This window comes from Triticum dicoccoides, chromosome 1B (genome assembly GCF_002162155.2).
Source record: "Triticum dicoccoides isolate Atlit2015 ecotype Zavitan chromosome 1B, WEW_v2.0, whole genome shotgun sequence".
Classification (NCBI taxonomy): domain Eukaryota; kingdom Viridiplantae; phylum Streptophyta; class Magnoliopsida; order Poales; family Poaceae; genus Triticum; species Triticum dicoccoides.
The window spans coordinates 508,071,052-508,082,105 of NC_041381.1; the positions used below are offsets into that span (position 1 = coordinate 508,071,052).

Sequence of the window (11,054 nt, forward strand, 5' to 3'; positions counted from 1 at the left end):
ATTATGCTAAGCTAACGGATGGGTCTTGTCCATCACATCATTCTTCTAATGATGTGATCCCGTTCATCAAATGACAACACATGTCCATGGCTAGGAAACTTAACCATCTTTGATCAACGAGCTAGTCAAGTAGAGGCATACTAGGGACACGGTGTTTTGTCTATGTATTAACACATGTATCAAGTTTCCGGTTAATACAATTCTAGCATGAATAATAAACATTTACCATGATATAAGGAAATATATAATAACAACTTTATTATTGCCTCTAGGGCATATTTCCTTCAATCCTACGTCCTCGTCGTGTGGCCGAGAAAAGTATTGCTTATGTGGAGTTGATTGTGTAGAACTGCTTAAAAACCGTTGAAGCTAATAGGCATATCCACCCAAATCCTACGGTGTCTCGATGGGTTGCATCGCCAACAGATATGACGTTCGTAAATGTTGATGATGCACTATTTTAGAATTCGCGGTAGATGAGGGTGGGTGTGGTGATCTGGAACCACAACGGATTGTGCTTGTTGGCGTGCCATGAGCGCATTCAGGAGGTTACCATGCCAGAACTAGCTGAGGCACGTCGCTGCTCTTGCTCGTCAAGAAGGTTTTCGTAAGGTCATCTCCTTCACTTCAAACGGCAGACTGTTCGTAGTAGTCATCAACATCAAGATTTTGACGGGCAATTTTCCGTCTTGTTTCTTTAGTCATGTTAGTCGTTTGTCGAATGTCGCGGCTCATATATGCATTTGTGTTTTTTTTCGGGTGATTTTATTTTGCGTAACGTAACTCCGGATTGCATCTGAAAAACTCTCTTTTAACAATATTTTTTGATGAATAAAGAGTGGTATTCTCTAAACCAAAAAGCAAAAAAAAAAAAATTTGGTCCTCAAGTGGATGAATTAGAAAATGGACCATACGGCGGCACTTGACCAGCGATTGCTTCACTGGTCCAACTCCAACGCTCTCGAGTGCTCGATAGTCGACACCTCACTCGGCTCGTTGGTGGCCCCGGCCCCACCACTCAGTATCTTTGCCTGAAACAACGGAGGTAGGATACCATCACCGTATCAGGTTGTACAACGTACTACGGTACTACCGACGATACATCGCATCCTACGGTGGATACGAGCCGACCAAACCTCTTTAAAATCCCGTCCCTTGACCCGCACTCGGAGGGGCATCCCCCCAAAGCCCTCGCCGCCGCCGCCGCCGCCAGCAATCCCCTCCCCCAATCGCCCAAGAATGGGAATGGCCGCCGCCACCACCACCGCTCCGTCCACGTCGCGCCTCCTCTATCACCACCACACCACATCCGGCTCCAAGCGCCACACCCACCACCACCAGCAGCGGCTCAGGTACGCCCCCAATCCGTCCCCTCTCGCTCTGCGCCGCCGCCTTTCGCCGCCAGCCGGGGCGGCGCTCCTGCCGGACCGCGTGACCCCGTTCTCCTACGGGGCGGACGACGAATCCGACGACCACCCGCGCGAGGAGTGCGGCCTGGTGGGGGTCGTGGGCCACCCGGACGCCTCCTCGCTCTGCTACCTGGGCCTGCAGAAGCTGCAGCACCGCGGGGAGGAGGGCGCCGGGATCGTCGCCGCCGGGGGGGACGGCAAGCTCAAGTCCGTGACCGGGCTGGGGCTCGTCGCCGACGTCTTCGGCGACCCGTCCAGGCTCGCGTCGCTGCCCGGGCCCGCCGCCATCGGGCACGTGCGCTACTCCACCGCCGGCGCCGCCGCGTCCCTCCGGAACGTGCAGCCGTTCCTGGCCGGGTACAGGTTCGGGCAGGTCGCCGTGGCGCACAACGGCAACCTCGTCAACTACCAGGCGCTGCGGAGCAAGCTGGAGGCGCGGGGCTCCATCTTCAATACCACCTCCGACACGGAGGTCATCCTCCACCTCATCTCCACGTCGCTCTCGCGGCCGCTGCTGGCGCGCATCTGCGACGCCTGCGAGCGCCTCGCGGGGGCCTACTCGCTGCTCTTCCTCACGGCCGACAAGCTGTTCGCCGTGCGCGATCCGCACGGGTTCCGCCCGCTGGTGCTCGGCCGCCTCCCCAACGGCGCCGTGGCCTTCGCGTCCGAGACCTGCGCGCTGGACCTCATCGACGCCACCTACGAGCGCGAGGTGGAGCCCGGGGAGGTGGTCATGGTCGACCGCCGCGACATGTCCGTCTCCTCGGCCTGCCTCGTCCCGCACCTGCCCCGCCGGGCCTGCGTCTTCGAGCACATCTACTTCTCCCTCCCCAACTCGGTCGTCTTCTCGCACGACGTCCACGAGCGCCGCACGGCCTTCGGCCGCGCCCTCGCCGAGGAGTCCCCGGCGCCGGGCGCCGACGTGGTCATCCCGGTGCCGGACTCGGGCTTCTACGCCGCGCTGGGCTTCTCGCGCGAGTCGGGGCTGGAGTTCCAGCAGGGCCTGATCCGGTGGCACTACAGCGGGCGCAGCTTCATCCAGCCGACGCAGGCGATCCGCGACCTGGCCGTGAAGCTCAAGCTGGCGCCCGTGCGCGGCGTGATCCGCGGCAAGAGCGTGGTGGTGGTGGACGACTCCCTGGTCCGGGGCACCACGTCGAGCAAGATCGTGCGGCTGCTCCGCGACGCCGGCGCCCGCGAGGTGCACATGCGCATCGCCAGCCCGCCGGTGGTGGGGTCGTGCCTGTACGGCATCGACACGCCGAGCGACGGGGAGCTGATCTCGAACCGGATGGACCTGGAGGGCGTGCGGCGGGAGATCGGCAGCGACTCCCTCGCCTTCCTCTCGCTGGACAAGCTGCACGGCATCTACGGCGAGGAGGCGGGCGACTACTGCGACGCGTGCTTCTCGCGCAAGTACCCCGTGCTGCCCACGCTCCCCGAGCCGGCCGCCGAATTCGACGAGGAGGAGTGACCCGTGAGCTCTGCTCTGCCCAGCTCCTCTGCATGCATCAGCTGTAGCTTTATTCTGCTTGCGAATTTTCTTAGATCGTCAATCAGGGAGCCGGAGCCCCTCGGTTCCATTGCTTAAATGAAAACCTGCAACATCATTTGGTCATGAATTCTATCCCTGGTGTAGAAGTTAAGTTGCTGCAATGGTTGACTTTCGGTTAAACCTCTCGAACCCGGGAAAGCATAACTTTGTACTAGGTCTCATGGCGAAGATGGCCAAAGTTTGCCATCACTGTAACATGCCAGTACAGTTGAATCACTGAATCCACTTTGTGAAACACCCAGTTAAAGGCATCTAAATTACCAAGCAAGCACGTGGAACACTTTCAGCAAACTTTTCTGAAAAAGGTCGCAAAGGCTACAACTAGATTTTTCTAAACTTATCTTAATATTCAGCTACGACTCATCTAAACTTTTCTGAATATTCAGCTCCGACTTTGAACTGTAAAGTTGGTGCTAAAACCCAAGAATCAAGAATTAAGGACGGATGAATCTATCTTGTTCAGTCAAGGTTTTTATATGCTTCGGTACTTGCAGTTATGACTGTGCGCCCATGTTCTCAGGCTGGCCGTGCTCTGAAGAAGAGCAATGCCGTGTTCAAGTGTGTCTGTGCTTCAGGATTAATAAGTTCACAGCAATAGTAATAAGAGTAAAAGTAAAACTGAAACATTGCTGCCCAGAAGAATCAGCACATGAATAGTGGAATTGTCAGCATACAACTTCGCTGTACATAATTCATCGACCATTGTGTCAATGAACACTGCCAGTCTTCCTTTTGTAAACGTAAGAAGCTGAGAAGTAGAGGAAAGCAAGAAGCTCCAGCGCGGTGAGCGCAGCGATGAGCAGATAGAAGTAGTCAAGGTGACCCCGGTTGAGGTTGTCGGCGATCCAGCTCGTCCCTCCGCCCCACCTCGTCACGCCGTCGATGACCGAGATGAGGAAGCTGCTGATGAAGCTGCCGACGCCGAGGACGCTCAGGTAGAGCGCGAGCCCGAGGCTCTTGAGCGCGCCGGGCATCTGGTCGTAGAAGAACTCCTGCATGCCCACCATGGTGAACACGTCCGCCGCGCCCAGGAGCACGTACTGCGGCATGATCCACCACAGGCTCATGGGCACCACCGCATCGGCCTGATCCACCACTCCGGCGTCCATCGCGGTGCTCAGCCGCCTCATCTCCACCAGCGCGGCCACCACCAGTGCCGCCACGGCCAGGACCATGCCCGTGCCGATCCGCTGGAGCATGGTGATGCCCAAGGGGAGGCCGGAGAGCCTGCGCGCCACGGGCACCAGGACGCGGTCGTACAGCGCTACGCAGGTGATCATGCTGATGCCCATGAAGCACTGCAGTGCAGCGGGCGGTATCTGGAACCCCGACGACCCGACCCTCCGGTCCATCGTCGCCGCCTGCTTGGTGAACAGCGTCGGCGGCTGAGCGAACACCACGCCGTAGAGCAGGCAGGTCGCCCATATCGGGAACAGCCTCGCCAAGCCCCTCACCTCCTCCACGAGGGCAGCGTTCTCCACGCGGTCGCCATGCCCGTGCTCTCCACCTTCCGGCGGTCTCTTTCTCGATGCCCTGAAGGCCTCTACGACACGGGAGAACACGCTGGCGCCCTTGCCGTCGCCTGAGTCGTCGTAGAACCGGTACGTCTTGGTGCCAACCAGGAAGACGGCGAGCGCCAGCACCATGACCACGCACGGCACTCCGAAGCCAATGCCCCAGCTCACGTTGTCCTGGACGTAGCTCATGAGCGCGATGGTCACCGTCGCGCTGCCGCAGATCCCGAAGTACCACCAGTTGAAGAAGGAGCCCCGTGCCAACGACTCCGCGGGGTCGGCCGCGTCGAACTGGTCGGCGCCGAAGGCCTGCACGCAGGGCTTGTGGCCGCTCTGCGCAATGGCCACCAGGTAGAGCGAGACGTAGAAGAAGGCCGTCTGCAGGGAGGAACGCGGGCATGCTTGCCGGCCGTCCGCGGTGAGCTTGCATTGTTCGCTCGGTGAGGAGAACATGGACGAGAGCGCCAGCATCCCGAGGCCCTGCAGATTTGTCAGCTTGGTTGAGAAGAATGGAAACCAGCAACCCTTCTGATGGTACAAATGTGAAAGCTTTAGGGACACTATTGAAGCATGAATCATACCCAATATATGAAAAGTACATTTATTAAAAGAAATATGAAACGTACAGAGGGTGCTCGAATATTATGAAACCATCTTTAATTATGGAGTTTTGCTTCCGTACACCCTCCTTAAAAATTTGCACGAATCTTAAAGTTACTTTAAAAGGCTATCACAATATTATCTTGCAGTGGTCAAACCCATAAATAATTCCGATATTGATGCTTTGTGGGTCCGGGTGTTGGATAATTTTTGTGCGGATCTTGCTAATCCCCTCTCTGAGCCTGAGGAGGAGGATGAGAGTTTTGAGCATGCTGTAGTAAGACCTCCTGAGCCTGGTTGTGAGGACCAGCTGGAGAGTAAGATCAGTCCCAAACGCAAATGGAAGCGGAAGATTTACCCGACATCCGCAGTGCGTAGGAGTGCTAGGATCCTCATGGCTAAAAAATTCCATGACGAGATATGAAAGGAATCTTTTGGAATAGCAGAGGTCTCAAAGACTTGGCTAAAAGAAGGTTTCTTGCAGAAGCGTCTATCGAGCATAGGTTGGATTTTATTGCTTTGTCGGAAATTGATAGAGCTAATTTCTCGCCACAATTTCTCAATACTCTTTCGGGTGGTATTGATTTCGACTGGCACTGTTTGCCACCGCGAGGAAGATCGGGTGGGATCTTACTCGGTGTTAGATGCGAGTCTCTCGAAGTCCGAAGTGTGGTCATGGGAGACTTCACTGTTAAGTTTAGGATGCGGTCGAAGGCTGATGGGTTTGATTGCGCTCTGGTGGCGGTGTATGGTGCTGCACAGCCAGAATTCAAACCGGATTTCTTGGCTGATCTAGTTAGGGTTTGCGGCTCTGAGCAGCTCCCAATCCTGGTGGGGGGGGGGGGATTTTAACATCATTAGGAGGCGGGATGAAAAGAATAATGATAACTTTGACGGGAGATGGTCGTTCATGTTTAACACTATAATCGAAAGCTTGGATCTGAGAGAGATTGAGCTTTCGGGTAGGAAGTTTACCTGGGCTAACGCGATGCCAAATCCAACGTTTGAAAAGATGGACCGTGTACTGGCAAGTGTCGAATGGGAACAGAAGTTTTCCTTGTTCAGGCACTCTTTGTCGGATTTAGGGTTTCGGCAGACCCTTGAGGTTCAAACACTGGGGTGCGCGCGGAGGTTTCACCTTCTACCTACCTGTTCCTCACCGAATCGCTAGGATCTAAACTGCGAGAAGAATAACACAAGAGACGCAGGGTTTATACTGGTTCAGGCCACCATGGTGGTGTAATACCCTACTCCAGTGTGTGGTGTGGTGGATTGCCTCTTGGGCTGATGATGAACAATACAAGGAAGAACAGCCTCGCGAGGGTCTGTTCTTGTGGTGGTGTTGTCCCTTTGGAGGGGTTGATTCTCGATGCCCAGATACTATGGTGGCTAGTCCTATTTATAGGCAAAGGCCCTGGGCCTCTTCTCAAATATTGAGCGGGAAGGGCGCCAACAATTGGCCATTTTGAAAGGGAACATCTAGTACACTTATCCTGACTAAAGTTGGTCCTCGCCTGTCAAAGGCTCTGGTGGTGACGCCGGCTTGGACTCCACAGTGACCTCCATCCTGCCGTTGGACTGGTCTTGGTCTTGTTGCACCGAAATGGATGCCTTTGCTTGATGCTCTCGCGTGCGCTTGCTCTCCTTGCACCAAAGAGGAAAGAAGGACACTGCGCGGGCTGGCGCCCTTGGTCGTCATGGCTTGCGTCATGGGCACCTCGCGAGGTACCCCGCCTTGAACTCTCCGCCTCCTCGTGAGCCAGCCTGATGAGGCCATGCCTGAGGAAGCTCCTTGTCGTCTGCCCCGCGAGGCTTGGCCCCTCGCGAGGGTCTTGAGCTGGTGTTGATGAAGATGGGCCGTGTTGGGCCCCCTTTGAGCCACGCCACAGGCCGCAGGCAGGCAAGTCTGAGGACCCCCATTCCCAGAACGCCGACAGTAGCCCCCGGGCCCAAGGAGCGCCCGGACTTGGCCGAGCAGAGAGGCGAAAGGGCAAGTCCGAAGCGTCGCGGGCCCTAACAGCCTGCGGCCGTGGGCGCTGCGTGGCGGTTGATTGGACGTGGGCACCTCCGCAACCGCGCGAGTCGATAAGGAGCGACATCTGCCCTTTGCCTTCTTTGCTCTCTCCAGTTGCTGCTCAGATCCCCTTTCTTGCGCCTCTCCTTCCTGCCTTCGAAATCTCCAGATCTACTCCACCCGCGTGCCCTAGCTAGACATGGCGCCTCGCCAGGCCCCGACCGGAGCTTGGTATTCGTCCGCCTTGGACTCGCGAACGTGTCGGAGGCGAGCCTTGCCCGGGTGCGCCAGATGGCGGCGGCGCAGGGCGTCGACGGGGCGAAGGTGTTCAAGGCCGGCTCTGCCCTCAATGAGGGCCAAGGGAGCACCTTCTATCCGCTCTTCGTGAGCGCCATTGTCGCCGATCTGGTGCCTCCCTTCTCTGAGTTCTTCTTTTCTGTCCTCCGCCATTATAACCTTCAAGCTCTGCACCTCCACTCCAACTCTGTCCTCCTTCTAGCAATCTTCGCCTACTACTGCGAGGCTCACATGGGGGTGAAACCCTCAGTGGCCTTGCTGCGCCACTACTTCTCCCTCCGGACCTCTCGTGGTTCCGTCTCTGCGTGTGCGAACTTCGTCGCGTACGGCAGCTCCATCGCCATTTCGAATCCCGGGAAAAGGATTGAGGGCTTCAGGAGCAAGTGGGTCTTGGTAGATGCTGGGCGTGTCCACCCCCGGCTGGTCTTGCCCACGGGGCACCCCTCGAGCTCTGACGACTGGTCTCGGGTGGAGCTTGTGGACCCCCGTGCAAGGCTGGTGTTGGAGAAGATGAACGCGGATCTGAGGCCGGCCAGCATGGCGGCGGCGAAGTTGACTGGCGCCTCGTTGCTGAGGGAGTTCCTGGAGCATCAGCTGGCTCCGCTTCGTCAGTACTCGTTTCCGATGTGGAGGCCCCACCCGAGCCCCGCGGTCTTGGCCGATGAGGATCTGGCTGCGGTCCTCCAGTCTTTGGTCGGGGGCGACGTGGCAAAGTTGGGGGGCGCTCCGACGCCCCTGTTCCTCCGTGAGGACTGGGAGCAGGTTGTGGGGTCCATGCCCGTCTTCAACGGGGATGGGCCCGTGCCTGCGGAGGTTCCCGAGGATCCGGTGGACGTGTCCTCCGGCGACTCCAGCGAAGAGAGGGAGGAAGGGGAGCGGGAAAAGGGGGCTGACTCCAAGGCAGAGTCAAGGGCCCCACCTCTTCGGTGCAAGTCTCGCGCTCTCTGCCTCTCTCTGAGTGATGACGACGAGGGTGATGACGAGCAGGGCGGCGGGAGCCTGCCCTCGGTCCCCAAGAAGGACCGGACCGGGCTGATCCCCCGCGGGTCCGCCCCAGCCCCGAGGCGATCTGCAGGCACTCCACCTGCACCCGCGCTCCTTGAGGCTGATCCTTGCAGCCGGCTCTCGGCCTTCAAGTACAGCCGGAGACTGCTCGAGCCCGCGGGCGACGACCTGTAAGTGCTTGATTCCTGTCTTGTTTCTTGTTTCGTTGCTGAGGCTTGACGTTCGTATCTTCCGGCTAGGCTGGCGCCCACGGCAAAGAAGCCAAAGGGGGCTCCTGAGGTTCCGTCCGCGGCAGCGCCTCTGCTCGCGAAAGAAGATGATCGTGACGCGCGGGCCTCTCCTGCCCGGGCGTCCTTGCGAGGCCTGGCTGAGCCGGCTGGGGCGAGCTCGGCCCCCACGGCCCAAGCGACTCCCGAGGTGCCCCCGCCTGACGCCGCCACCACAGCCGCTGGGGCGCAGCAGGCTCCGCCTCAGGATACCGTGGTCACGCTGCTGTCTTCTCCTCCTACTCCGCCGACTGCTGCTTCCCCGACTCCTCCTACTGTTCTGGATCGTGCTGCTGCCGAACTGGACCGTCTGCGGCGGGATCTTCTGAGCGCCGACCCTCGTTTGGTGGCCGGGCGCTTGGAGCTAGCCTCTGGCTGGATTTGCTCCGATGCTTCGATCTGGGCGGCGCTCGTCCAGGCTTTGACGGCCTGCGACAAGGAGAAGCAGGCCGTTCTTGGGGGAGGCGGCTAATGCCCTAGGTCGTTGCGAGGCGCTGGGGAGCGAGCTGAAGGGCCTGCAGGACCGGCTCGCTGAGGAGACCCGCCTTCGCCAAGAGCAGGTGGACGACATGAAGGCTCGCGAGTCGGCTGTCAAGGACCGGGACGCCAAACTCAGGAAGCTCCGTGACCGCCTAGGCGCGCTGGAGCAAGAGCTGGAGGCGAGGAAGGTTGAGTTGGACGGCAAGGCACGGGTTCTTGCCGAGGATCGCGTGGCCTTTGCGGAGATGGAGGAGAAGGCCCGCACTTCACTGAAGACGCTTTATGAGAGCGGCCTGGAGAGCCCGCTGGCCAGCGAGGAGGACGGCCCTGCCAAGCTGCTTCCTTTCCTGGTTCGTGCTCTTGAAGATGTCGCCCTTGGCCTTGGCCCTACGGCTGAGGCCGAGGCACGCGTCTTGTCTTCTGCGGCGCTGACGCGGGTCTTCACCCACATCTATCTTCGCGACCCCAACGTCGACCTCGACAGCCTGCTAGAGCCGGCGAGCGGCGAGCATGCCGCTGCCGCTGCTGAGGCCGTGAAGGGTCGTGCGGAGCCTCTGCTGGGGAAGTTTCGGGCCTTCAGCACCAGGCCGAAGCTGAGAGCTGCCAGCCCGGCAGCTCCACAAGGCAAACCCGCTCCATGCAACTCCACGGCCGGCAAGTGACTCCCTTGTGGCTCCCGCCCTGCTTTTAGTTTCTGCACATGTATCAGGCCTTGGGGAGGCGTTAAAACTTGCATTTGGTGCTGTGATAACAGTATGGACTATAATATTTGCTTTTGAATTCCTTGAAATTTGCGCTATTTCCTTCCTACTTTCTTGTGTCCTATGTCGGCAGAGCCCGGCCCCGCGCATACCTCAGCCGCCGTTAGCCCCGACCGGAAACCAGGACGGGACCAAGGAGTGAGGGGCTACGTGACAAGTTAGGCTCCTGAGTCGCGATGCTCAGGAGTCCCCCTTGGCGCTTGAACAACAAGTAGGGAGGTGAGATGTGGGGGTGGACCTACCGTTCTACGTCTGCAGAGCCCGGCCCCGCGCATACCTCAACCGCCATTAGCCTTTCGGAACTAAGGAGTGAGGGGATACGTGACCAGTTAGGCTCCTGAGTCGCGATGCTCAGGAGTCCCCCTTGACGCTCAAATGGCCTTCATACCTTGGCTCCGCTCGGGGAGGGACGTGCGACGAACCAGGCCCGGGGGGCCTGGCTGGGTGGCGTGCGTCTGGGCGTGACCCAAGCGCAGCCCCCGTGCCCAGCCCCCTCGCGCGGCACTCCTGAGGGGAGGCGTTGCAATGAGGCTAGACACTGAGCTCTGGGCTCCCTGAGGTTGATGCGGCCCAGGGGCCACCCTCGGTTGTTTATCACCAGGGCGGAGTATAGCGCTTCTGTATGTGTACGGGCATAGCCGCTCCTCGGCAGTGTCGTCAGCCAGCGCGGAGCATGGTGCTTCCACTGGTGCGTGGGAGGGGGCTCCACTCCGGGAGGAGCCCCCGGGGCGTGTACAGCCCCGCCCTGACACGTGGCTGGCACGGTAGGGCATGATGAGGTGTATCTGGGCACCCGTGAGCCAGCGCGGGACTCACGGGGCCCTACCTCAAGGCGGGTTGCGCCTGGCTCTGGGCCTTATCTTGAAGTGTGTTCCTACAAATTTGGCTAGATGTCAGTGCTCTACGTCCTCGGGTCCCGACTCTCGGGCTAGTCTCAGCCGTCGCCGGTATGCCAGGGCGCGATGCCATGGGCAACACCAGAGGGTGATGGCCGGAGAGCCGGTAGGAGCCCTGAGTCGTGATGCTCAGGCACCCCCCTTTAACGCGCAAGCTGGGTTAGATGTCGAAACTCTACGTCCTCGGGTCCCGGCTCTCGGGCTGGTCTCAGCCGTCGCTGGTATGCTGGGGCGTGATGCCGTGGGCAAGACCAGAG

General features: G+C 58.9%; 2 protein-coding genes across 2 annotated transcripts in view; one reads left to right on the forward strand and one right to left on the reverse strand.

Annotated features, from left to right (window-relative positions):
• The first annotated feature begins 1,178 nt into the window (after window positions 1-1,178).
• Window positions 1,179-3,095, forward strand: LOC119345200 (amidophosphoribosyltransferase, chloroplastic-like). Its single transcript, XM_037615374.1, has one exon. It carries the CDS (start codon window positions 1,240-1,242, stop codon window positions 2,881-2,883), a length of 1,644 nt encoding a protein of 547 aa, XP_037471271.1. The 5' UTR covers window positions 1,179-1,239; the 3' UTR covers window positions 2,884-3,095.
• A 476-nt stretch (window positions 3,096-3,571) lies between these two features.
• The window catches only part of LOC119345212 (protein NRT1/ PTR FAMILY 5.10-like), a 24,545-nt gene continuing 17,062 nt past the window's right edge, over window positions 3,572-11,054 (reverse strand). Inside the window, exon 3 of the mRNA XM_037615378.1 lies at window positions 3,572-4,958. Within this exon, the coding sequence (XP_037471275.1) occupies window positions 3,672-4,958 (1,287 nt within the window). The 3' untranslated portion in view covers window positions 3,572-3,671. The remainder of the gene's footprint in view (window positions 4,959-11,054) is intronic.